Genomic DNA, 26,392 nt, shown 5'->3' on the forward strand with positions numbered 1-26,392 from the left:
TTATTGTTCATGTGTTATGAAAGTAGAGTGCTTTACGTTTTTATAACCTTAGCGCAATTGAGAATTGATTCACGTTTAGATTGAGTATTTGGCGGTTTTGGCTGACAGCCAATTCGCCTCTTAACAGAACTTGTAAGATCCTTGGATAATTTAAATGGGAGCAAATGAAGCATAGTTGTCAGAACAATCATTGTATTTGCATATTTCCGTTTCATCGTTTACAAGGAGTGCACACGCGCACTTCACAGAGAAGGCTTTCCCTAGTGGTAATATGCAAATACATGCTAGAACACACCAATCGTTTTTCGCTAGTTCGTGCATGGCTCTGCCCACCTCCTTGCTTGTTCTGACAACTATGCTTCATTTGCTCCCATTTAAACCAACACTGATGACGAACAATCCGTTACGAACAGAGTCCACTAAGTTTTGTAGATGTGACCCTTTTACTACAGATTGTAGTTTTGTGAACAGAAAACTTTATAGCACTAGCCCTTGTTCTATCTGGGTTAAGCAAAGGTCTGTATAACTAACCCAAGATAAACAACAGCCTATTTTTTCGATGCGAGCAAATTTAATCATAGTGGGCAAGGAGGTAGGCAGAGCCAAGCACGAGCAAGCGAGATCCTATTTGTGCGTTCAAGCATGTAATTAGCATATTTCGTTAGGGAAGCCTAGTCTGAGAAGTGCTCCTGTGCAATAACTCAATTCGCTTGTGCACTCCTAGGCAATGCCATTTAAAAAAAAACTTTGTCAAAGGGTAAAGTCTACAAAACGTAGTCCACTCTGTTCGTAGCATATTCTAGTTTTGGGAATAGAAAACTGTATTGAGATCAAATGTTTCATCGATGAGAACATTTGCAGAATGTCGGCCAAAATCCATCTGGCGCCATCTTCTCCAATGCAGGCCACTGGGCTTCCTCTCATCACCATATTTGGTGGTGAGTGGAAACGCCAACTGGATGCTTCAGATTTACAGTGAAACATCTGGCTCATTGTTCTATCTTCGGTTTCAGTGAGACTTCTTCATTCAATATGTCGGTCAGCAAACAAATGTTTAGTCTGCATGCCGCCACCTACTGTGCTGGAGTGTGTTAAGTGAGACTGCTTATAACAGCACCACCTGTAGGCCATTTTTTTTGTGACATTATTTTTTTACCAAATTACTCTGTGCCAGTTACTTTGTGCCAATTTAGAAAAAGTTACACATTTATGCTTGAGTTATTCGACCATGTCAAGAAAAATAAAATAAAAGAATTACAGGAGAGATAAGCAATAGCTTCGCCGTGAACCACTATTAATACAACAATATGGTTTAGTATGCGACGCTAGCTAAGCCATTGCGCAGAAACACGTCATCAGGTCTAACGGTCCATCGATATAAAGTAATTTTTGACGAAAATGAAAACGTGTCAGTTTGAGGTTGGAATTATAACACAATCAGCTACTTAAGACATTGGCTCGAATCTAAAGTTGTGCCTTCAGAAATCGAGAAAATGAACAATCGTCCACTTCCCAAACCCCAGTCTGGTCCGTTGAGTCCACGGAGTGAGTCTTGGGAAGTATCGCGATGTTGGGCCCTCTAGGTTAGAAACTGTGGTAGTAGCTTCAAGACGAGAGGCGCCCCCCGTATGTGTTTATTAGGTAACTAGCGTCTTACTAGCCTTTAGGCGCGTTACCGTGCACTAGCGTAGAACAACAATAGTTTATATAGCTAAATGATTTAGCTCAACAAGAGGCGTGCCTACCGAGCACCAGACGAGCGAGAGAACTAGCAATTACGTGGTGGGAAGGCTAGCGAAACGGAGAGAAGCAGTTCAGCTAACGTTAGCTTGCTAGTTCGGGGTTTCTTGATCCACCGACCGTATTTAGCTTGCTAAAAAGCTAGCTGCTGCTGGAGGCGCAACCGATAACTGCTAGCCACTAGAGGGGAGGAAATGAAGGACAAACAGAAGAGAAAGAAGGAACGCACGTGGGCTGAGGCGGCTCGCATGGTAATACTATCTTTAGTTGTAATATAGTAGCTAGCTAATGTACTGACAGGGAAGAGGAACACTCAGCAACCAAACACATATTAGTCGGAGCCTGTGCTGTCTGGTTGGCACTGCACGTTAGCTAGCAGGGAGTGCTCGGTTAATCTCCTAAATTAATTTAGCTAAATCGCCAGCATGTTAACAGTGAAATGAGTAAATGCACTGAGCCCCTGATAACAAAATACTTTTATTATTCATATGAATAACGTTAGTCATTCCAAGTGTGGTTGTAGCTAGAGTCGTGTATTTAGATGGCTCTGGTTGTATCTAAGCTAACGCTCATTGTTGACAGGAGCATAGCTAACATACGGGTACGTCTGCCTTCCAGTTTGACCCTTTGTTTGCTAGCTAGCGAGTTAGCATAACCCACTGTATTGGTAAATTAGCCAGACTACCAGTGGTACCACCATTCACTGAACATGTAAACAAATAACTATTTCAGAGTTATCCACTCAAGCAAACGTTAATTACACTATCTGCTCTTATTTTAACACATTTAGACAGGTCCCTCTGGTTATGGTCAGAGCAACGGTCAGGGGAATACCACCCCAAGCTTTAGCTAATGTTATCTAGGTGGTAGCTAGCGACAACCATTCAAAGTTGGATACAGTTGTCTTTATGTAGCTATCATAATGGTTATTGGATAGCTAAGCTGGTGTATGTATGTAAAGTTGTTATTTAGCCATATTGATAAATAAGACAGCTAAGAAGTTTCTTGTAGGCTTCCAGCTAACGTTACTACCCAATGGTATACAAATCATGTCTGTGTTCTTGTGTAATGCAAGTCCTCTTTTGGCTTTCTTCAATGACCATTGCAACATTTTATTGTAATTCAGTTTTCCATTATGGTTTCTTCCGCAACAAGACAGACACCCTATTCTCTATGCTTTGTAGAGTGGTCTAAATATACAGGTCTACTATATGAGGTAGATTAAATTATGTATATTGTATCAGAGTACTTGGATTAAAATTGTGTGTAAAAGGGATATACTATTGGGAATGTCATGAGGTTGCCAGTCAGAGCTGTGTCTTGATGCTGAGTAGGATAATCAGGCACCTACATTGTGTAGTTGTGCAGAACCCTTACACATAGTGCCCATTTACTGCTGTAAACGGTCTGCATTCGGCAACAGTCCATTAATTTAAATGGTAAGCAGACCCCTCTTCTGCGACTCAACTGCCAGATGAGGCTGTGTTGCATAGCCGTATCATTGGTGTTTCTTGAGGATTTAGAACTGGATGCAGTTAATGACACATTTTATTCAGTACACATAGCTATAAAGCCTACCATGTTTTATATTGTGCATGCATACTGCAGATGCATTATATCTCAACTTTGGCTAATTTCTCCTTTCTAATATGGGTGTGGAAGTTACTTAAATCTTAGGGTGGGGCTCTATTCCGTTGCCAGACCCTACTTTTCTGTTCCCTGCCTATCAGCATCCTTGCACGCCACGGCAGAGCTAAATAGCTCCGTGCCATTTTTGGTTTTCACTGTGTGGGGAATGCATGTATTTATAACCGAAGCCCATATGTCACTGCAGATCCTTGTGGTGCGAATGTTTTGGCTAGGCTAGCTTTTGGGGAGCCTAAACAATATTCATAGGCTGAGGTGAGTCCAGTGTGTTCCGAAACTTGTGCTAGGCCATGCTAGCTACTCATTATTCTCTGGGGCATACAGGAATAACAGACCGATTTAGTGATAAGAGACGTAAACAAAAATACAGACTTTCAAGCGTGTTTTGAGAACCGCCAGTGAGAAACACGCATACCTAGTTTGCACGCTCACACATTCAGATAAATGGGGATGGGCCGGTGTGACATTCTATCTTCAACGAGATAGAGGAACACGCTTTGACTGCACCCACACCACCATATGGAACAAATCCATGTAGGGTTGCATAACACCACATACAAAAAAGGAGAACTTTCAAGACACTTTTCATACTATTACCAACAATGTCATGTTGCCTAGACAACCATAAGCACAGTCTGTGTAGGCTAGTTTATCATTTTCATATAGGCCTATCTTCAGTAAGTCAAAATAATCTATCTGCCTTGGCATTAATCATGAGTTTGGTAGTGGTGTGTGATGGGTTTTCTCCATGCATGACTGGGCAGGTTCTTTTCTCCACAGATTGCAGAGAACCCTGATAGGTCTAACTTATCCACCATCTGGCCTTTTGAGTTCCTCAGAGACTGTTTTCGGTTTCCTTTTTCTGCAGGGACAAGGACAACATAATTGTTACATTGAATGCCACATGTCTTGGTATTCTGTAATCAACGCCTCACCGAATCATGGTGCATACTGTTGCTCTATTGTGATGTGCATCTTTAGTGTGTGCCTGTGTTGTGTGCTTGGAGTCGGCTTTGTCTGCTGGTCTCCCTGACCAAAATACCCTTTCCTCTTCTTCCAATTTCCTGCACGCGTGTCCTTGGGTTAATTTGAAGGAGCGCTCTACTACCCAGTCTGTATTATGTGTTGTTCCTTCTCATGCATCCTGTCATGACGACACACTGAGAGGCTCTGGATTGATCGCACAACCTCAAGCACCTATCTCTGGTCTTATTAATGGAAATGAATCAATAATTCACTGTATTTTTAAGGGAGTGGAGGTGGCACTTAAAACCACAAATGCTGCTAGGCTATGTAGTGATGTCACTTTATTAGAATTAGTGGTGTAGTGGAGGATAAACATTGTTTACACCTTTTTATTTTGCGTGTGTGTTTACCCACCTTTTGCGTAAAAATGCTTTGAAAGTATAGTGAGCATTACTTTCACCACAGCTGGCAATCAGCATTTATCCACTTGTTTTTTTATCACTTATTTAAATTGTTATAGTACGTTTATATGAATTGGTTCTCCTAGAGGGATAGGCCTAGTTGTGGGTGTATTGTGTGTTGTGCTATTTCACTGTCTTAGTGGATATTAAAGCCACATGCTTTCTGCTGACGAAGCTTGAGTGGTTAACTCAGGCATTTTGAAACATTTTAATAAATGGACGCTAGTTTAATACACTGCCTTTTGTGAATCTTCCATTCATAAGGTATCGAATTCACATTTTGTTGCCTTTTTTCACCAGATATTTCTGAAGCTGCTGTATTCACTTACTGGATGTATGTAGGTATATCTTAAATTGTATCTGTATGGGCTATAACATGTTCATGACTGACTGTAATTTTTCCAGGTTCTAGAGAACTTCTCTGATGCCCCCATGACACCCAAGCAGATCCTGCATGTTATTCAGACCAAGGGGCTCAAGGAAATGAGGTAAACAACCAACATACACACATTTAACGGAAGGGTGATATTCTGGCATTTAAGCCCTTGTTCTACCACTTACCAGAGTCAGATGAACTGCCATTTTATGTCTCTGCGGGCAGTATGAAGGAAGTTAGCATTGGCTTGCAAAACTACTGCTAACTTGTGTTAGCGCAATGACTGGAAGTCTGCAGGTACAATAGCAATGCTACAGTAGCATACTGCACGCAGAGACATACAAATGGTATCCACAATTTAATCTCATTCTGGGTAAGTACGGTTGAAGTCGGAAGTTTATATACACTTGGGTTGGAGTCATTAAAACTCGTTTTTCAACCACTCCACAAATTACTTTTTAACAAACTATAGTTTCGGCAAGTAGGTTAGGACATCTACTTTGTGCATGACAAGTGATTTTTTTCCAACAATTGTTTAGACAGATTATTTCACTTATAATTCACCGTATCTCAATTCCAGTGGGTCAGAAGTTTACATACACTAAGTTGACTGTGGCTTTAAACAGCTTGGAAAATTCTAGAAAATGATGGGCTAATTGACATAATTTGAGTCAATTGGAGGTGTACCCGTTGATGAATTTCAAGGCCTACCTTCAAACTCAGTGTCTCTTTGCTTGACATCATTGGAAAATCAAAAGAAATCAGCCAAGAGCTGATCTCCACAAGTGTAGTTCATTCTTGGGAGCAATTTCCAAATGCATGAAGGTACCACGTTCATCTGTACAAACAATAGAACGCAAGTATAAACACCATGGGACCACGCAGCCGTCATACAGCTCAGGAAGGAGACGCGTTCTGTCTCCTCGAGATGAACATATTTTGGTGTGAAAAGTGCAAATCAATCCCAGAACAACAGCAAAGGACCTTGTGAAGATGCTGTAGGAAACAGGTACAAAAGTATTTATATCCACAGTAAAACGAGTCCTATATCGACACAACCTGAAAGGCCACTCAGCAAGGAAGAAGCCACTGCTCCAAAACCGCCATTAAAAAGCCAGACTACGGTTTGCAACTGCACATGGGGACAAAGATCATACTTTTTGGAGAAATGCCCTCTGGTCTGATGAAACAAAAATAGAACTGTTTGCCCATAATGACCATATTATGTTTGGAGGAAAAAGGGGCATGCTTGCAAGCCGAAGAACACCATCTCAACCGTGAAGCACGGGGGTGGCAGCATCATGTTTTGGGGGTGCTTTGCTGCAGGAGGGACTGGTGCACTTCACAAAATAATGGCATCATGAGGGAGGAAAATTTTGTGGATATATTGAAGCAACATCTCAAGACATCAGTCAGGAAGTTAAAGCGTGGGTCTTCCAAATGGGCCTTCCGAATGGACAATGACCCCAAGCTTACTTCCAAATTTGTGACAAAATGGTCTAAGGACAACAAAGACAAGTTATTGGAACGGCCATCATAATGCCCTGAACTCAATCCCATAGAAAATTTGTGGGCAGAACTGAAAAAGCGAATGAGCAAGGATGCCTACAAACCTGACTCAGTTACACCAGCTGTGTCAGGGGGAATGGGCCAAAATTCACCCATCTTATTGTGGGAAGCTTATAGAAAGCTACCCAAAACGTTTGACCCAAGTTAAACAATTTAGGCAATGCTACCAAATACTAATTAGAGTGTATGTAAACTTCTGACCCACTGAGAATGTGATGAAAGAAATACAAGTTGAAATAAATCATTCTCTCTACTATTATTCTGACATTTCACATTCTTAAAATAAAGTGGTGATCCTAACTGACCTAAGACAGGGAAGTTTTACTAGGGATAAAGGTCATGAATTGAAACACTTCAGCCAAATGCATTTAAACTCAGTTTATGTAAACTTCCAACTTCAACTGTAGAACAAGGGCTTAAATGCCAGAATCTCCCATTATACCTTTAAAGCCCATCTTTATGGTAATGTATACCAGCAACAAAACCAAGAATGGAATTGCTCATGTTTTATGTAAAATAAGTCAATATGTTACGAGAATATCCATGAGAAAGGAATGTTTCAACTTCTACTCACATTTTTCACAATTCTTCCATGATCTCTACCTGGCCTGATCCATAATATGCTCAACACAAACAGAAGGTAAGATGGCACAAGAACAAAGGGACAATATTTCCATTTTATGTTTAGCTGTCTCTTTGCATACCATAGGTATTGTTCTGCTTCTCACAGTCATCTTCTCCCCACTCTTTCTCCATCACCCCACCCTGTCTCTCTCGCTCTCTCTCTCGCTCTCTCTCTCTCTCTCTGTCCACCAGTGGCACAGCCCCTCTGGCCTGTCTGGTGACCATGCTGCATTCCCAGGTGAGGGGGGACAGAGTAAAAAACAGCATCTTCTTTAAGCTTCCTGGCAGGATGAGTCTGTTTACCTTGAAGGTATGGAACCAGCCCAATCCACACACCCATATCTTAAACACGCACGTACCTCTAATCGCTACCCCTAATAAACCTCATACAAACCCATATCTGGAATACACACACATGCATGTTTGTAATAGCAATCTCTCTTCTGACTGTCCCTCTGCAGAAGAACGCTCTGCAGTGGACCAAGAGTTCGAAGGAGGCGGAGACAGCGGAAGCCAGCACACTGGCTACTGCTAACACAGCAACAGCAGGGCCAACGGAAGGTGCGGAGCAAGAGAGCTGTGACTCCATGGAAACGGTTGCAGCCAGTGGAGAGAACGATGGTGTGTGGTTGTGCTCACCACATGCTTTCATCAGTGATCATTTAGTGGAGAGTAAATGCCCTTTTTATTTGGTGTTTACTTCCACTGTAATTAACATTGTTGAAGTTTACATTACTCTCCTCCCATCTTATCAACCTCCTTTTTCCAGTTTATCCAGCGTTTGTTTATTCCACTACATCACTGGTCTTTATTAAGCACACACATCTAACACATCACTATTAAATCTCTCTCACTGCCCTGTTCAAAGGCACTTTGAAAACAACACAGGAATATGTGTCGTGATAAAGGTGGAAAGAGCATGCCTATGATAGAATAAATTGAAGTGTTTTTAAACAACTGCAAACCAGAGACATTTTTTCTTATTTTTAGGATGTGATTGTTGCTGTGGTTACGGGTGCACATGAAACTGCCAACCCATGGCATAAATCTTTTTTTATTTTATTTTTTTAAGAAACATTTTATTTGGGTGAGCTCCTGTTTATCTGAGTACATGGCTGAAAAGTGCTAGATGATAAACCCCACCAATTGTGATAATGGAAACCAAAACATATGCAGTGTAAAAAAAACTTATTGTCAGTGTTAGTGGTCCATGGACCATTTATCATCGACTAAACCATTTGGAACCCAATAAAGAGAATAATTTGGTGTCTGACCATAGCCCCCTCTACCCCTCACAGCGTCCATAGATGAGAACTCGTCCAGTGCCTCATGCTCCACAGAGCCCCAGACCAGGCTGAGTAGATCTGGAGTCTCTGGACAGGTGCGCTCTGAGGCCCAGGCACAGACCCGACTAAGTCGATCCAGACAGGTACACTTTACCCCCTCAACCTGGGCTGTCTGTATGTGTACTGTTGCTCAATAGGGATATTATAGGTGGTTGTGCATAGTGTGCGTAGGTCGAGTCATAAGAGGTTTTTATGAGTACTACATGCATAGGAAATTATTGCAGATCGCCATTGTCTGGCTTAGTGATAACCTTAGCATTCTATTACATCTCACCATGTCCGTTTCTCCTTCGCTGCAGTCGAGCAGACAGAGGAAGAAGGCTGTGATGATGCCGCGAGTGGTCCTCACTCCACTCAAGGTCAATGGTGAACACGTCCCATCAGGTGAGCACTTCTCTCTGCTAACCCCTTTGCTACCCTAACCTCATCTCGCTATGCCCACACACAACCTCTTCCTGGGCAAAACATTTTTGCGGAATTTGTAGCATTACACACACAGACACCTCTGAGTCATATTCCTACAGTGGGCTTAGACCATTTCTCACCCAGCATGGGCCTCTACTGCTTTGCCAGTCTTTTTATTTATGTGTTGCCTATTTACTTTTGCAGCAGCATTCTTAGACTGTAACCTCTTCAAGTTTCTCAGTAAGCTCTGGGTAACAAAAACATGAGTGGCCTAAAAAACAGTTTTAGTGCTATCTATGGGAAGAAAGTGTAGGAATGGCTAGTGTTCCTGCAGGTGTCGTGTTGACTGAAATGTGACCTGTGTGCAGTTTTGACTGTGCTCCTCGTGCACCCAGAGTCTTTCTCATTCTGAGGATCCCCTGAAACCCTCCCCTCTTGTGGCTGATTGTCTGTCAGTCTCTGCGTGCAGAATAACCCTCCTAGCCACTCATTGTCTGAGTGCAACTTCTGTCCTCCCTGCTTCTTTTTGTGTGCACCTGGAAATTCCAGTCTCATATCAGTCCTTCCCTCCCGCCTTACATTTAGCTGCCCAGTAAACCCAATTGCTATCTATGAGGTGGGGGAGCTCTTTCTGAGATTTCTGCTCCACCCTACCCCCCACTCTCCTCTCTCTGTGTTAATGTGGGACTGGGTGACTGCTCCCTTTGCTTTGTCTGTATTGCTCACCTGTCCCAATCCCCCCCCACCCCGTGCTATGGGCTCTGCTGCCTCCCCTTTTGGCTTGTCTGCCTGACCTGCCCACCCCCACCTTCCCGCTCGTAAGTCCTCCCTCAACCACGTGACCGGAGTGTCTCACCAGGCTCCCCCTCCCCCCACCTCTCCCCCTCAGGAGCAGCGGGGAGGCGCAGGGAAGACTCTAGGGGGGGTCCAGGCCCCACGCTTCGTGCCCGCCCCGAGCTGGCTAGCTGGAAACGCCCCCAGCACTTCAAGAGCTTGCGTGGCTACCACTCAGGTACAGGGGTTAGACCCGGGTATAATAAAACCCACCAACCCAACCAACCTCCCTCCAGTAAACCCTAAAACACCAACCCCTCACTCTCCAAGTTGTAACCCAGTTTATTTTCATCATTGTTCAGGACACCTTTGGCAAAGAGATATACCTGATGGAACCTGAACTGTAAACAACTTGACAAATCTGTATATCTTATGAATGTAGCTGTCACAAATGAAGAGGTCAAAGAACATAATCTGGACATAGTACACAATCTGTAGAACTATTAGATGTATGTCTCAGTTTCTACACAGGCCAGCTGTCTCCGAATAAGCGTCAAACCTGGACTTTGGGTCAATCCCAGACTGACAGGGTGATTTGGTAGCTAACCAACAATACGCTGGTCGCTATCATTGTCAGGGTTGCATTGGTCACTAATGCTAACTGAACAGCAGTGCATTGCAGGTTTCTAACTGAATGCCAGGGACGGCTAGCTATCCCAACACAGGCTACCCGGCCAGGACATACTTAACCGCTCACTGACTGATAGCTGTTGTGATTGTGTTGGCTGCTAAACTAAACGCCTGAATGACTGTGTTGATGGATCTTAACTGGAGTTGTTGGCTTGCAATGGAACGGCCATGCTGTGCTTGCTGTTAGTTGAATGAATGAATGAGTTTTAAACCATATCCATTGGATAGCATTAGCCACTTGCGGGCCTGTGGTTGTGTATGCCTGCAGGGCCCATGAAGAGGAGCCGAGGCGGGGTGGAGGTGGACTTTGAAACGCCCGGCTCTATCCTGGTCAACACCAACATCAGGGCTCTCATCAACATGCGCACCTTCTCTGCCTTCCCAGCCCACTCCCAACAGCAACTCCTGCAGCTCCTCCCCGAGGTTGACCGTCAGGTGAGGGAGCTTGCTCATAATTTATAATCCTAGTCATCATTTACAGTTGAAGTCGGAAGTTTACATACACCTTAGCCAAATACATTTAAACTCCAGTTTTTCACAATTCCTGACATTTAATCCTAGTAAAAATTCCCTGTTTTAGGTCAATTAGGATCACCACTTTATGTTAAGAATGTGAAATGTCAGAATAATAGTAGTGATTTATTTAAACTTTTATTTCTTTCATCACATTCTCAGTGGGTCAGAATTTTACATACACACTTAATATTTAGTAGCATTGCCTTTTAAACTGTTTAACTTGGGTCAAATGTTTCGGGTAGAGTTCCACATGCTTCCCACAACAAGTTAAGTGAATTTTGGCCCATTCCTCCTGACACAGCTGGTGTAACTGAGTCAGGTTTGTAGGCCTCCTTGCTTGCACATGCCTTTTCAGTTCTGCCCACAGTTCTGCCCACAAATTTTTGTCCTTCAGCCATTTTGCCACAACTTTGGAAGTATGCTTGGGGTCATTGTCTATCTGGAAGACCCATTTGCAACAAAGCTCTAACTTCCTGACTGATCCACATAATTTTCCTCCCTCGTGATGCCATCTATTTTGAAGCGCACCAGTCCCTCCTGCAGCAAAGCACCACAACATGATGCTGCTCGCCCCTTGCTGGTTGGGATGGTGTTCTTCGGTTGCAATCACCCCCCTTTTTCCTCCAAACATAACAATGGTCATTATGGCCAAACAGTTCTATTTCATCAGACCAGAGGACATTTCTCCAAAAAGTACGATCTTTGTCCCCATGTGCAGTTGCAAACCGCAGTCTGGCTTTTTTATGGCGGTTTTGGAGCAGTGGCTTCTTCCTTGCTGAGCGGCCTTTCAGGTTATATCAATATAGGACTCGTTTTCACTGTGGATGTAGATACTTTTGTACCTGTTTCCTCCAGCATCTTCACAAGGTCTTTTGCTGCTGTTCTGGGGTTGATTTGCACTTTTCACACCAAAGTACGTTCATCTCGAGGAGACAGAACGCGTCTCCTTCCTGAGCTGTATGACGGCTGCGTGGTCCCATGGTGTTTATACTTGCGTACTATTGTTTGTACAGATGAACGTGGTACCTTCAGGCGTTTGGAAATTGCTCCCAAGGATGAACCAGACTTGTGGAGGTCTACAATTTTTTTTCTGAGGACTTGCCTGATTTCTTTTGCTTTTCCCATGATGTCAAGCAAAGAGGTACTGAGTTTGAAGGTAGGCCTTGAACTACATCCACAGGTACACCTCCAATTGACTCGAATTACGTCAATTAACCTATCAGAAGCTTCTAAAGCCATGACATTTTCTAGAATTTTCCAAACTGTTTAAAGGCACAGTCAACTGAGTGTTGACTGTGATACAGTGAATTATAAGTGAAATAATCTCTGTAAACGTTACTTGTGTCATGCACAAAGTAGATGTCCTAACTGACTTGCCAATACTATACTTTGTTAACAAGAAATTTGTGGAGTGGTTGAAAAATAAGTTTCAATGACTCCAGTCTAAGTGTATGTAAACTTCCTACTTACACTGTATAACTCGAGGACAGATTCACGGACCCAGGTTAAACCTTTCCCTGGACTAAAAAGATTTATCAATGGAGATTCTCCATTGGAGTGTGCCTTTTTAGTCCAGCCCATAATGTGTCATCATTTCTGTGCCATATTGTCTGTGAATGTAACCCAGTATGTCCTGTCTTCCTTCTCCAGGTTGGACCTGATGGTCTGGCTCGCCTCAGTAACTCGGCTCTCAACAATGAATTCTTCACTCACGCCTCCCAGAGCTGGAAGGAAAGGCTTGCTGAGGGTTAGTACCTACTTACTTAATTATATACTATGGTTGGTATAAAGGTCCACTGATAACACGTGACATGGGGTTAGTGACTAGCTACACAGGTGGGGAACTCTTTCCTTTCAGGAGTTAATTCGCTAGCTATTTATTTTACCCGACAGAAATTGCCAGGTATTTTTCTAGAAATAACAGAGTGTACAATAATAACCCATGAATTACTGTCTCTTGGGTATTCAGTATCAGAAAGTACCCATTGATGCTATCACATAGCTTCCTACTAAATACCATGCAAATACCAGGGGAAACAGAATCAGTCAATACATGAAGTTATCTATATGTTAATCTAATATTGTTTGACCTGCTCAGGTGAGTTCACCCATGAGATGCAGGTGCGATTCCGCCAGGAGATGGAGAAAGAGAAGAAAGTGGAGGCATGGAAGGAGAAGTTCTTTGAGGAGTACCACGGTCAAAAGTAAGTCTTCTGAACATCCACAGCCACAACATCGGATGTTATTTTTTTTAAGCTGCCTTTTATTCCATGGACCATTTGCAAATCGACTTGATTATTTCCACTGTATAACAGTGTATATACTCTTTATACTAATGTTCTTTTGCTGCAGGTCTGGCCTGACCCGAGAAGAGTCTCTGAAGTTGACAATGAGCGAAGCGGCCGATGCTGCCACCAGCGTTTTGGACAGCAAAGTGGCCTTGGTGGCGGCGGGAACGCCCAAGCGCCGCAATGTGGGCAGGCGGAGGCGTGATGGCAGGATGAGACGGCGAACGCGGGCAGACTTGAGACGCAGGGCGCAACGCACCCTCTGTAAGACCAACTCCCCTACCCTGCAGTCCTGCAAGCAGCTGGAAGGCACGCTCACTTTAGATGCAGCTTCTGTTGCCTCTGTCCCCTTGCCCGTCCCAGAGGCCACAACGGTGCAGGGAGGAGAGGTGGTGTTACAGGCCGACTGTGAACTGGAGGATCCGGCCCAGTGTGCCTCCCTAGAGCCCGTGCCCTGCCCTTCCCCTGTGCCTGTGCTCCCGCCTGTGACCATGCCTGAGCCCATGCCTGAGCCCACCCCGACCCCCAGTCCCAGCCCTGTATCTATCAGCGCCTCCGATGAGCCTGAAGTCACCGCCCGCCTGCTCCCTGAAGAGCCTGCACCTGCCGTCGCCTCAACCTCCTCTCCCTCCTCCTCGTCTTCCTCCTCCTCCTCCTCGTCCTCCTCCCCTTCCTCATCTCCCTCCTCCAACTCAGAGAGACAGGGGGGGTTCACCGCCGGCTTGGATTCTTCCTCCTCGTCCTCTTCTTCCTCCACTGCCGCTGCTGCCACTGATCCACTGGACGACGGGGCCTCCATGGTCACCTCAGTCACGGGGGGCACAACCACCAGCAGCCGGGAGAGCAGCCCTGCAGCCAGCCCCGCCCCCATCATCGCCACCTCCGCTCAGGCCGCCAAGGAGCAGAAGAGGAGGCCAGACGAGCCCCAGGCCTTCTGCAGCTTCCCCGAAAAGAGGCCGCGAATGGAAGATCGTCAGTCCTTTCGTACCACAATCGACGGGGTTCACACGGAAAAGCCGCAGCCGACAGCAGAGGAGCCCAAGGTCCCACCTATCCGGGTATGAGGTCACCATTTGTAATTGTAACCCTTTATTGTGGCTGGAGTGGTGCAGTAGCAGGCACTCAATTTCTGACAACCGGAATCCACAATCTGTAAAGTAAGTTTGATTATTGTGAATTGTCTCCACCAAAAATGTCAAACCACGTTGCCAAAAACCAACTTCCTTCTCTGAAGATGGTAAATCATTAGTGATGATTGACTGGGTTTCGGTGTGGGATTCTTAGCAAAGCAATGGATGCGAATGTCTGTTATATGGCCTTTGTAAAATCCATGTTTGATATGCTCTCCTTGTCTGCGTCCCTCCAGATTCAACTCTCCCGAATCAAACCGCCCTGGGTCAAAGGGCCGCCAACCTACCAGATCTGTCCCCGCATCGTGCCCCCCGGCGAGGGCTCGCGGCGCTCAGGGACGGGGGCGCGCACCCTGGCGGACATCAAAGCCCGCGCCCAGCAGGCCCGGGCCCAGCGCGAGGCCGCTGCTGCTGTTGCAGCCACTGGGGACGGACCAGGGCCGGGCGGGGGCAGGGCTGGTGCTGGGCTACAGGATCGCAGCAGTGGAAGACGAACGCGAGAGCACCCAGGACCCGTCGAGCCCGGAGGAGCAGGAGACGTGGAGGAGCAGGGATCGCCTGCGGGCTCTCATCCGCCTGGAACACAACTACAGCAGTCTAAATTAGAGCCCTCTACCCCCACCCCCAACACAGCTGCCTCATCCCCCTCCCTGTCCACCTCTTCCAACCCCTCCCTGTCCTTCTCTGAGCCCCCGCAGACCCCCACTCCATCCCCAACCACCCAGGAGGAGCGACAAGGGGAGCTGAGTGGGGAAGAGGGGACAACACCACCACCAATCAAAGGCACCTCCAACGGACTCTCGGACAAGGCAGCGCTGCTGGAGCCTGAGTCTGTGTCCAGCCACTTCAGAGGGCGGGGCGAGGGGGACGACTGTGACAGGACAATGACCAAAAATGGTCCCCTGGCGCCCACCTCCATCCCAGATTCTCTGCCCAGGTTCGGGGCACAGGGAGTGGATGTGATCAGGTCCCTGGCTGGGGGAGGAGGGGGTGTCATCCAACATGGTTCCCACCACGTGGGGCCACAAGAGAACCCCGCCACCCCAGCCAGAGAGGGCCACAGCCAGAGCGAAAAGCATTCGCAGCCCTCGGAGAGGGGGAGAGATACAGCCTCCCTCCCTCGTCTCCCACCTTCAGTCAGAGAGGACGAAGCAGGGCATCACAGCGATTCCACGGAGACGGCCTCCGACTGCGAGAATGAGAGCCAGGAGGAAGAGCCCCACCTGAGCATGTGGAGCCACCGCCTGCCTGCTCAGCGCAACGGCAACATCCAGCACCTCCAAAGGTTGTCTCAGCAGGCCCACGGCCAGCCTGTGATCTGCAGCCCCTCTCTACAGCAGATCCAGCAGCCGGTCATCCAGACTCACGTGTCCAACCATCATGGCCACAGCCAAACGGTCATCCAGCCCTGCTTCCCCAACGGCCTGCCCAGCCAGAGTCTCATACAGCCAGGCCAAAAGCAGCCACAGCCTGAATGCACTCCCCACCCAGACCAACAGACTCTTGCTGCGCCACACTCTCAAACCCAGAGAGGGCACAAAACGGACCCAATGGATGACTACAAAGCGTCCAGCCGGGGCTCGGCTGAGGAGAACTGTAGGCTGGGGCTGAAGCCTTCTCCCATGCACCCCACTGCTGGCTCCAAGAGGCTCCCTAGTTCGGCCCGACCTGTGTCCACAGTGGAGGCCAACAATCCTCTGGTCACCCAGCTGCTTCAAGGCAGCCTCCCGATGGAGAAAGTCCTGCCGCAGACGCACTCGTCCAGCAAGCTAGAGATCAACCGCCTGCCAGGGGGGCCCCAGCCAGCCCCCCAGTCCCAGCTCAACTGGCAGCAACAGACCAGGTCTCCGGGCCTTCGCTTCAGGGGCCCCACAGAGGCCCATACGGGGGAGTCGTCTGAGTTGTCCTCTCAAAACCAGCAGAAGTCCCCTGTTGGCCGAGGAGGCTCCCCTGGAGCAAGCCGGAGCTTCGGGTCCTCTCCCCTGGGCACAGTGCCCTCCCGCATGGCCTGCCTGCTGGAGGAGGCCTCCTCTCGGGCCACAGCCATGCAGCAGTACCTGTCCCAGCAGCCAGGTGGCTCTGTGCCCCTCGGGGCCGTGCCCGTCATCACATCCCTCTCTTCATCCTCTTCCGCCAGACGGAACTCCCAAGAGTCGGCCGTTATCAGAGAGTCTCCAGAGAGGCACCACAACAACATTGCTCAGCCCCGGGCCACCCCTGACCTCTGCCCCTCTGAGGTGGTCCCCACTGTCAAGATAAACTGGCACCCTTCCAAACCCCACCCCCCGCACCAACAGCAGCTCTCGCCCGCACTCAATGTGAAGAGCGAGGTTTCCTCCCGGCCCTCTTGTCAAGCTCTTGCCAAAACCTCCCCCTCTGGCCCCATGGTATGTGGTGGGCCAGGTGTGGTGGTCACCAAAAAGGAGGCAGTGAACTCTATGGACGGTTACCTGGCTGGAGGAGTTGGGGCTATGGAGGGACTGCTGAACATGGAGATGTCTTTAGCCCGCATGGCTAAGAAGGAGGCGCAAAGCAAAGCTCAATACTCTTCCACCTCCCCCTCTTCATCTTCCTCTTCGATCTCCTCCCTCCCTTTCCAGCTCTACGGTAAGCTGCCCAAGCAGGGCGGGGGCAGCGGTGTGTCGGCCCCCGGCTTCAGCTACACGGCCAACGTGTCTGTGGTAGACGGCAGCGGCTTCTCGAGGAGCATCGCCGATGGTGTCCTTCAGCTGCGTCAGCGCCACAGTGCCAGCCAGAGCGCCACGCTCAGCATCCAGGCGTTTGCAGACAGTGCCGCTGAGGAGGTGGCCCTCAAGTGCTCCTGCCGCCTCAAGGCCATGATCATGTGCCAGGGCTGCGGGGCCTTCTGCCACGACGACTGCATCGGCCCCTCCAAACTGTGTGTATCCTGCTTGGTGGTCAGATAGGCGCTTTCTCTGACGTTGCTACAGTGTTGGTGGTTTGGTGTGCCACCTTCAGCTCCATGTATAAACTGTTAACTAACCTAACACACCCAGGACTTGTGAGAGAAACAAGGGTGTAGGACTTAAGGCTTCGACAAGTTCCACCCTCGGAAGAGGGTGGAACACAGGCAGGGTGATGCCTTGTATTATACAATCGGTCTGTATTTTTTGTTGCTTATTTTTTCTAATGCCTTTATGATTATTATTTTGTATTATAATTATTAATGTGAATTTACTTGGCACGGTTGATTTGTAAATTGTGCCTTTTTTCTTTTCTCCAAAAAACATTTACCTCATCTTGACACCTGTCATCAGTTCAGTGTGAAAATGGTGGCTGTTTATTGTTTTTGTTTTCCTCTCTGGGGAATTTGTTCTAGTCTTTCTTGCAAATAAATATTTTTTTAAATCATTAAAGCAAGCATAAATTACATTGTTTTTTTCTAATTGCTTTCTTTTAATTTTTCCCACACAAAGTGAAGACTACTCTGCAGCTAAGCACAATATTCAAAACTAATCAAGCAGTCTGGTCTTAAGCAATACAACTTTTTAATTTGCTTGCATTATAGTTTAACTTATTTGAATGATAGTCACGCTACAATTATTTTCCAAACATCTTGTCACACGTAGATATTTATTCTAAATACAAATGTTTACTTCCGCTGAACAACTTGACACATTGTAGAACGGAACCACAAACATTTGGAGCCGGCCATTGCTGGAGAAGTTTGGCACTGAGAACAGACAAAACATTTTATAAACAACCGATAAACACCATCAAAGAGCATTACACTGAAGTTCCAATGTAGACCAATTAGTACTTAAATTCCTTCACAGGTGGATACATACATTCTTCACTACTTTGACTACAGTTCTGCATTAAGAACCCAATGGTAAATTGCTATCCCACACTCATTCACTTTTTACCCCTAATCCAAGGGTGTTCTACAGTCTCCCATTATTTGAAAAGATGTGAATTTGGGTAATATTGTTTGACAATGTGGCCTTTCATTTCTATACCTACTGTATGCAAAAATGTGTTACTATACTTTAATGCCTGGAGCCCTCGACATTTGCCTGAACAGAAATGGCCTCTTCAACAAATCCCCTGCTTTCACCAAGTACATTCAATGCAGTAAGATATGAACACAGAATGAGAAAATATTTTCACAACATTTGGGGCTTTTAGTACTTGTAAGTCCATCTCAAAAGCTCCACTGAATTGTTCGGTCAGTCAAAAGTATAATTTTCCAAACAATCACATTTACAAAATTCAAAGGGAATAAAGAAGGACTTGGAGACTGGGTGCCCCGGTTAGGCACAAGACCGAAGATACCCCAAAAGATGGGTAGATGGAGTTCACAGGTAGGGAATTGAGTGAGATTATGAGAATTGAGTGTTCAGAGGAGTTGTTGGGATAGTCCTATGAGGCTGGTGGTGGTGACGTCTCTGGGGCTGACTAAGTAAGCTTCCAATCCCTAACTCGCCATCCTTGTTTTTCCAACTCAACTGTTACCTCCTAGGCACCTCTGGATAGGCTTACCTGGGCTGTCAGGGGAGGGGGAGATGGTGCCATTACCATATTTCTTCGACTTATCCAATTATTCTAGATATTCACTTCAACATGAAGTTTTTAGGGGTTGATTTCAAATTAGCCAGTTGTTGACTTGCAACTTATTAGGCTGTATAAAAAAATAGTAGGAACTCATTTTAGCCATTCCACTGGTTATCAGCCTATTTCTTACACATCCATTACTTCTGAATCCAGAAAGGGGAGTCAACAAGGGCATAGGGATGGGAACAAGTTAAAGAATGGGCGCACAGCTTCACGTCTTCTGTCCCTCCCTACTTCTCTCTGTAGTGAAGCAGGTACATCTTCAGAGGCTCAGGGAGCGGCAGACCCAAGATCCTCTCTCTTAGCAGGTTCACTGGAGCCTCATGTAGAAGGGCACCACCCTCCCTCCTCTCCTCCTCCTCTTCCTCAGGATCTCCTAGAACCCTGCAGTTCCCCTCTTCCACTTCCTCGTCCTCCTGCTCTTCTTCGGTGTCGGTTCCAGAGCGGTTGTTGTTGTTGTCCATCGGCCCGGGGATGAGGCGGCTCATGAATACGTAGCGGTTGGAGAGTAGGGTGGAGCCACGGTGTTGGGCCCGCCTCCGTCGGAACCGCTCCCCGCTGTGGGCCAGCCTCCTCCTGGGCAACGGCCCTGGCCCCGCCACTGTCTTCTTCAACGTCAGGCGGATAGAAATGCGAGCCAAGTCCTGCAGAGTCCGCACCTCAAACATGGTCGCTGGGGAGGCACAAACACCACACGATGAAACCATTTCACCCTCCCCACATAGTAAGTGATGGAAGTTCTGCAATCTCATTTTCTAACTATTCCAACATGCATTTTAGACAACAGTGTTCAGCTGCTTTCATCTCCTGCCTCCTTCCCCAGTATCTTGAGTCTGCAAGGCCTGTATTCACAAAGCCTCTCAGTAGGAGTGCTGAGCTAGAATAATAATAATTTAGAGGGTGCCTATATTTCTTATTTTTTGCAAATCTTAACTCCCCCCGAGACACCCTCGGAGAGTGGGGTGCCTTGCTTCTCCCTCCCCTATCAGGTCCCCCTGTTGTATTCTTTATAATCTAAAATAAAATGTTTTATCCTAGATCAGCACACCACTACTCAGACGCTTTGCGAATAGGGGTCCAGAACTCCAACATGGCTACTCATCACACAAAAGGCTCACTTTGAAAACTACCTCTGCTACAAAGACAATTATATGACAGATATGCTCGTACAGTACTTACGTAAAGGCACTGCTTTAGATTTACTGTTGTCTCTGTGTTTGGGCAACACCAGTGGGGCAAATGACACAGCAATGATCTTTTTGGTCTCCCAGCTGTTGTAGCCTGTTCGAGTAATCTTGGTCAACTAGGAAGGACAATGATGTGTTTATGTGTACTTGAAATGTGTTTGTATTAAGCAAGGTTAATAAATACATCTACAGAGCATTCGGGAAAGTATTCAGAACCATTCCCTTTTCCAAATGTTGTTACGGCCTTATTCTAAAATGGAATAAATAAATAAAAATGTCTCAACTTACACACAATAGCCCATAATGACAAAACAAAACAGTTTTTTAGAAATGTTTGCTAATTTCTCAAAAATAAACAAACACCTTATTTGGTATTTTATTAGGATCCCCATTAGCTTTTGCAAAAGCAGCAGCTACTCTTCCTGGAGTCCCCACAAAACATAATACAGAACATCAATAGACAAGAACAGCTCAAGGACCTACAGTACCTACATACATACATACATACATACACACATTTAAATACGTTTTTAGACCCTTTGCTAGGAGACTCGAAATTGAACTCAGGTGCACCCTGTTTCCATTGATTGCCCTTGAGATGTTTCTACAACTTGATTTGAGTCCACCTGTGGTAAATTTTATTAATTTAAAATTATTTGGAAAGGCACACACCTGTCTATATAAAAAAGGTTCCACAGTTGACAGTGCATGTCAGAGTAAAACCAAGCCATGAGTTTGAAGGAATTGTCCGTAGAGCTCAGAGACTGGAATGTGTCGAGACACAGATCTGGGGAAGGGTACCAAAACATTTCTGCAGCATAGAAGGTCCCCAAAAATACAGTGGTCTCAATCGTTATTAAATGGAAGAAGTTTAGAACCACTATGACTCTTCCTAGAGCTGCGCAATCGGGGGAGAGGGACCTTGATCAGGGAGGTGACCAAGAACCCGATGGTCACTTTGGCAGACCTCCAGAGTTCCTTAGTGAAGGAGATGGGAGAACCTTCCAGATGACAACCATCCCTGCAGAACTCCACTAATCAGGCCTTTATGGTAGAGTGGCCAGACGGAAGCCACTCCTCAGTAAAAAGGCACATGACGGCCCGCTTAGAGTTTGCCAAACGGCACCTAAAGGACTCTCAGACCATGAGAATCAACATTCCCTGGTCTAATGAAACCATGATGGAACTCTTTGGCCTCAATGCCAAGTGTCATGTCTGGAGGAAACCTGGCACCATCCCCACAATGAAGCATGGTGGCAGCATCATACTGTGGGGATGTTTTCAGCGGCAGGGACTGGAAAACTAATCAGGATTGAGGGAAAGATGAATGGAGCAAAGTACAGAGAGACCCCTGATGAAAACATGCTCCAGAGCACTCAGGACCTCCAACTGCGGCAAAGGTTCACCTTCCAACAGGACAATGACCCTAAGCACACAGCCAAGACAACGCAGGAGTGGCTTCGGGATAAGTCTCTGAATGTCTTTGAGTGGCCCAGCCAGAGCCCGGACTTGAACCTGATCAAACATCTCTGGAGAGTCCTGAAAATAGCTCTGTAGCGACACTCTCTGCAACCTGACAGAGCTTGAGAGGATCTGCAGAGAAGAATGGGAGAAACTCCCCAATTACAGGTGTGCCAAGCTTGTAGAGTCATACCCAAGAAGACTCAAGGCTGTAATCACTGCCAAAGGGGCTTCAACACAGTACTGAGTAAAGGGTCTGAAGACTTACGTAAATCTGATATTTCAGTTAACTTTTTATAAATTTGTAAACATTTCTAACAACCTGTTTTTGCTTTGCCAATATGGGGTGTTGTGTGTAGATTGAGAAGGGGGAAACTATTTTATCTATTTTAGAATAAGGCTAAAATGTAACAATATGGAAAAAGTCAAGGGATCTGAATACATTCTGAATGCACTATAATTAGAAGGGGAAAAAAGTGCATTCATATGGAACCTTTCTCTAAACCCAAGTCATAAATGAAGCACAGAGCATTAGCTACGCACAAAGGAAACAAGTGTCAAAATGTATCAATGGTATAAAAACCACTTCTAGGAGCAGGATCAAGAAAGATGAGACAACACAAACTCTACAACAGAGAATGCAAGGGACAGGGGAGATGAAACCACAAGACACCAGAATAGATTCAAGTTCTAAAAATAGCACTGGGTGAAGAGATGAGTTTATTCTAGTTTAGGGATCATCAACTAGATTCAGCCACGGGACGATTTCTTTCTTGAGCGAATGGTCGGGAACATAATTACAAATCATTTGTAGACTGTAAATTGACCACGAGAAGCCCAAACAGATCATGTTTGACTAAGACATAATCATTTCAAACCTTGCTTACATTTGTATATGATCACGTGTCTCTCTATTATTTTTGGGAACATATTTATTTTATTAAAATCACTTGGAGCTGATTTCCTGGTGGTTTTACAGTATATTATGCCCCCCCCCCACACACACACACACACAAAGGGTCTGAATACTTATGTACATGTGTTTTTTATATACATTGGAAAAAAGAAGAAAAAAAGTGTTTGCTTTGTCATTATGGGGTATTGTGTGTAGATTGGGGGGGGGGGATATTTAATCCATTTAAGAACAAGGCTGTAACGTCACAAACTGTGGAAAAAAATCAAGGGGTCTGAATACTTTCCGAATGCACTGTATAGTTTGGGTATAGTTTGTGGGTGTGCACAAATGCTGACCTTCTCCTCCAATGGCAGCACTAGGATTCCTCCTACTTTGAGCAGGTTCTTCATGTAGTCTTCCTGCTCCCGCTGCACCCCAGCTCCACAATACACCCGGTCATACTGACCACTCTCTGGGGCTATCTCCAGACAGTTCCCTATCACGAAACAGGGCTCGCAGAACTCAAACCTACACACACACAGACAGAAACACACGTTTCCCCCATTTCCCCCATTCCAGCCCCATTCCAAAACAGTTTTCTCGACAATCTTATCAACAACACCTAACCCAGAATAAATGTGCCCTGTACACCGAAGACACAGACTCTGTGTGGTGAGTAGCCTACTCACAATAACTGTTATCTTACTAGCTTGTTACAGAGTAATTACATTTAACTGGTTGTGCCTGATGGCATTATACCACAGTTATAGGAGCTTCTGCTCTGTTGAGCTCCTTTCTCTTTCTACCACCTTCTCTCCAGCTCTCTCATCATGAAACCCTCCTACCTGTCGAAGCTGTCGCTGGTCTTGATGAAGAACTCCAGTTTCTGGTATGCATACTCAATGACATCTTGGTGCAGCTCCACACCATGGTTCACTCCAAATGGACCTACAGTAAGGATGAGAAACAAGGAAAGAGTCAGTCCATCAACAAGGAGAGTCCATCAATAATTTACACTTCTCCATTTTCTTTCCCTTAACAGGGCACATCCACAGGCTTGTGTATAGCAGTGGAGACCACAAGTGGCTGAGAGTCTCAATGGCAAGAATTGTGCTCAGCCTCTCTTGCTCCATTGCAAAGCACTTTTCTAATTTAAGTCACCAAAGTTTTGAGAATATCTAGTGAATCTGGAACAAGTCTATCCTTTTTCACACAGCCTATATTTCACCTGGCCAGGTGAGGTTTGTGTTGTCCTGACTCACCCAGTATGAGTCCCACCATGGTGCTGAGGTAGCCTGTGCCACTGCCCAGGTTGAGGAAGGAAAGGCCAGGCTGGAGGTCCAGGGCCTCCATCACCTCTGAGTAGATGCAGGGGGCTGAGAGGTGGATGTTGCCGTGCCTCCAGGCCAGGTCCTTGTAGGCACTGTCTCTGAACTCTTCCAGATAGTAGTCGGCCCGGTCGATTGCCCTGAAGGCCTGCTCCACTAGGTCCGAACGGATGTACTGGGCCTGCTTCAGGTTGTCAATCAACTCGTCATTGTCCTCCCCAGCACTCACTGCTCCTCCCATCTTCACAGTCTCAGAGAGAGAGAGATTAAACAGAATGTAAGCTTGAGAGATCAGGTTGGTTTAACTAGGATTGAGTCAGACAAAAGGTGTCAAATATTGATCAATTGATTCATCATCCCCCTCGTCTCCCCAATGATCCGTACCAGCTTCTGTACTTTCCGAAATGCTGACCTCAGGCTCCAGATAATAACTTTTTTATTGCTATATTTGGATTAACCACTGACTTGGGACATTATAAAAAATAAATGTTATTTTCCATCTGCATTTAACAGAGCCAAGCAGTAGCTGGAGAAAATAGTGAGTCTTTTAGGGTCTTGAAGGTGTGTGCAAAATACAGGCCTGGTTTTATAACCACTTTCTTCAAGTCTTTCATTAAGTTCTTATATCATAAACAAGTCAAATAACCCCTTTCCCTGTGTTTTCACCAGTAGCCGGGCGGTGGCACTGCCACAGTACACGAGAATCCTAGTGACGGTGGTAGAGAGGCATATTTCGCACCAATCAACGGACACACAAAATACAGCTGCGCCACTGAATAACAAAAGAGTCTGTATTACATAAATATTCTCATTGCCACCAAAACTACTGCAACCAACATTTAGGTCATCATTTCATACGCATTCGTCATAGTGTTTTGTTATGCCTTATTTGAAATAGTTTGATAAGGCTTTGTTATCAACAACCAACCAAGACGTGCACAAACTGCAGCCGCAATGTAAGCTACATAAAAAAAGTATCACCTTTGTCTCTGTTGATCTCGTCTATGAAGAGCTGCTATGCAGAGAAGAAAAATTGTGGTCTGGTTGGAGCTAACAGAAATACGAAGCAGCTGTCTTTACCTTATGGAAGTGACGTTTAATCGACGCTGCTTTATAGTGTCAACTGTACTTCTCAAAATTATGTTGAAATCGTATATGTTGTTACCTTCTCGTTTCCCCCCATACACATTCAATAGATTTCACCACTATTATGGAAGTAAACATTGACCAGCTGACAATAACGTCACACGCAGTAACACCCAAATGTGCGCTCAGCACCCCCGGTGGGGTAATATTGTAAGATCTGACAGGCGCCAGCAACACCTGGGCAGAGGAACGCGCCACTGTGAAAGAAAACTATTTTTTAATGTAACCTTTATTTAACTAGGCAAGTCAGTTATCTTCGATGGAATATCCGTCTTGCACCGGCCTAGATGTAAAGAGGCAATTTTTCTCCAATAGAAACTATGCTTTAAATGCGATTTCGTAATAACCATTTAAAGTTATTTACCTTGTTTGACATGAAACATAAAGTAATATGTGGGATGGATATTGCCACGTTCATGTTCTATTCGGTACTGGGAAACCCTGACATTTCCAACATGCTGATAGTATTTATAAACGAATCATCAATTCGGACATTTTCGAGTTTGTTAGTGCCGACCAGAATACGAACGCGGCATAAGACAATTGTAAGCCTATATGGATACAGTGCCTATCTATAGACAGTCTGCACCCCTGTCGAAATGTTAATATTTTGTTGCATTATAGCCTGGAAATAAAATGCATATAGTTGTTTTTCACATTTATCTACACATCCTACCCCACAACCACAGTGTCCACAGTGTCTCCCGACCCCTCTTGTCTTAGCCTCCAGTATTTATGCTGCAGTAGTTTATGTGTCGGGGGGCTAGGGTCAGTCTGTTATATCTGGAGTATTTCTCCTGTCTTATCCGGTGTCCTGTGTGAATTTAAGTATGCTCTCTCTAATTCTATCTTTCGTTCTCTCTCTCGGAGGACCTGAACCCTAGGACAATGCCTCAGGACTACCTGGCCTGGTGACTCCTTGCTGTCCCCAGTCCACCTGGCCGTGCTGATGCTCCAGTTTCAACTATTCAGCCTGCGGCTATGGAACCTTGACCTGTTCACCGGACATACTACCTGTCCCAGACCTGCTGTTTTCAACTCTCTAGAGACAGCAGGAGCGGTAGAGATACTCTGAATGATCGGCTATGAAAAGCCAACTGACATTTACTCCTGAGGTGCTGACCTGTTGCACCCTCGACAACCACTGTGATTATTATTATTTGACCCTGCTGGTCATCTATGAACATTTGAACATCTTGGCCATGTTCTGTTATAATCTCCAACCGACACAGCCAGAAGAGGACTGGCCACCTCTCATAGCCTGGTTC

At 45.8% G+C, this 26,392-nt stretch overlaps 2 protein-coding genes across 7 annotated transcripts; one reads left to right on the forward strand and one right to left on the reverse strand.

Moving 5' to 3' along the window:
• Positions 1 to 1,221: 1,221 nt before the first annotated feature.
• Positions 1,222 to 17,925, forward strand: LOC118359737 (polycomb group protein ASXL1-like). Of its 4 annotated transcripts, XM_052482116.1 has the most exons (12): positions 1,222 to 1,991; positions 5,220 to 5,302; positions 7,576 to 7,693; positions 7,845 to 8,004; positions 8,682 to 8,812; positions 9,029 to 9,113; positions 10,024 to 10,146; positions 10,867 to 11,033; positions 12,765 to 12,861; positions 13,213 to 13,318; positions 13,467 to 14,460; positions 14,769 to 17,925. In XM_052482116.1, exons 1-12 carry the CDS (start codon positions 1,935 to 1,937, stop codon positions 17,457 to 17,459), a joined length of 4,812 nt encoding a protein of 1,603 aa, XP_052338076.1. In that variant the 5' UTR covers positions 1,222 to 1,934; the 3' UTR covers positions 17,460 to 17,925. The 4 variants fall into 4 exon arrangements, with proteins under 4 accessions (XP_052338076.1, XP_052338078.1, XP_052338077.1 ...); XM_052482118.1 differs by lacking the exon at positions 10,024 to 10,146 and having other exon boundaries at positions 1,224 to 1,991; XM_052482117.1 differs by lacking the exons at positions 1,222 to 1,991; positions 5,220 to 5,302 and adding an exon at positions 5,338 to 7,399.
• A 182-nt stretch (positions 17,926 to 18,107) lies between these two features.
• Positions 18,108 to 25,306, reverse strand: pcmtd2a (protein-L-isoaspartate (D-aspartate) O-methyltransferase domain containing 2a). Of its 3 annotated transcripts, none has more exons than XM_035738403.2 (6): positions 24,960 to 25,306; positions 23,913 to 24,219; positions 23,496 to 23,598; positions 23,007 to 23,178; positions 20,287 to 20,410; positions 18,108 to 19,780 (listed from the first exon to the last, which is right to left on the reverse strand). In XM_035738403.2, the coding sequence occupies exons 2-6, from the start codon at positions 24,217 to 24,219 to the stop codon at positions 19,338 to 19,340; spliced, it is 1,149 nt and encodes a 382-aa protein (XP_035594296.1). In that variant the 5' UTR covers positions 24,960 to 25,306; the 3' UTR covers positions 18,108 to 19,337. The 3 variants fall into 3 exon arrangements, with proteins under 3 accessions (XP_035594296.1, XP_035594294.1, XP_035594295.1); XM_035738401.2 differs by having other exon boundaries at positions 23,913 to 24,228; positions 25,144 to 25,305; XM_035738402.2 differs by having other exon boundaries at positions 23,913 to 24,228; positions 24,960 to 25,304.
• Positions 25,307 to 26,392: the final 1,086 nt, after the last annotated feature.

Source organism: Oncorhynchus keta, chromosome 27, assembly GCF_023373465.1.
Source record: "Oncorhynchus keta strain PuntledgeMale-10-30-2019 chromosome 27, Oket_V2, whole genome shotgun sequence".
Lineage (NCBI taxonomy): Eukaryota > Metazoa > Chordata > Actinopteri > Salmoniformes > Salmonidae > Oncorhynchus > Oncorhynchus keta.

Coding starts and splice junctions, on each gene's coding strand:
- LOC118359737 (XM_052482116.1), top strand. CDS start 1,935: ATGAAGGACAAACAGAAGAGAAAGAAGGAACGCACGTGGGCTGAGGCG. Junction 9,114..10,023: donor TGGTGAACACGTCCCATCAG/GTGAGCACTTCT, acceptor TCTCCCCCTCAG/GAGCAGCGGGGAGGCGCAGG. Junction 14,461..14,768: donor CCAAGGTCCCACCTATCCGG/GTATGAGGTCAC, acceptor GCGTCCCTCCAG/ATTCAACTCTCCCGAATCAA.
- pcmtd2a (XM_035738401.2), bottom strand. CDS start 25,167: ATGTGTATGGGGGGAAACGAGAAG. Junction 23,599..23,912: donor CATGGTGGGACTCATACTGG/GTGAGTCAGGAC, acceptor TCCTTACTGTAG/GTCCATTTGGAGTGAACCAT. Junction 23,179..23,495: donor ACCAGCGACAGCTTCGACAG/GTAGGAGGGTTT, acceptor GTGTGTGTGTAG/GTTTGAGTTCTGCGAGCCCT.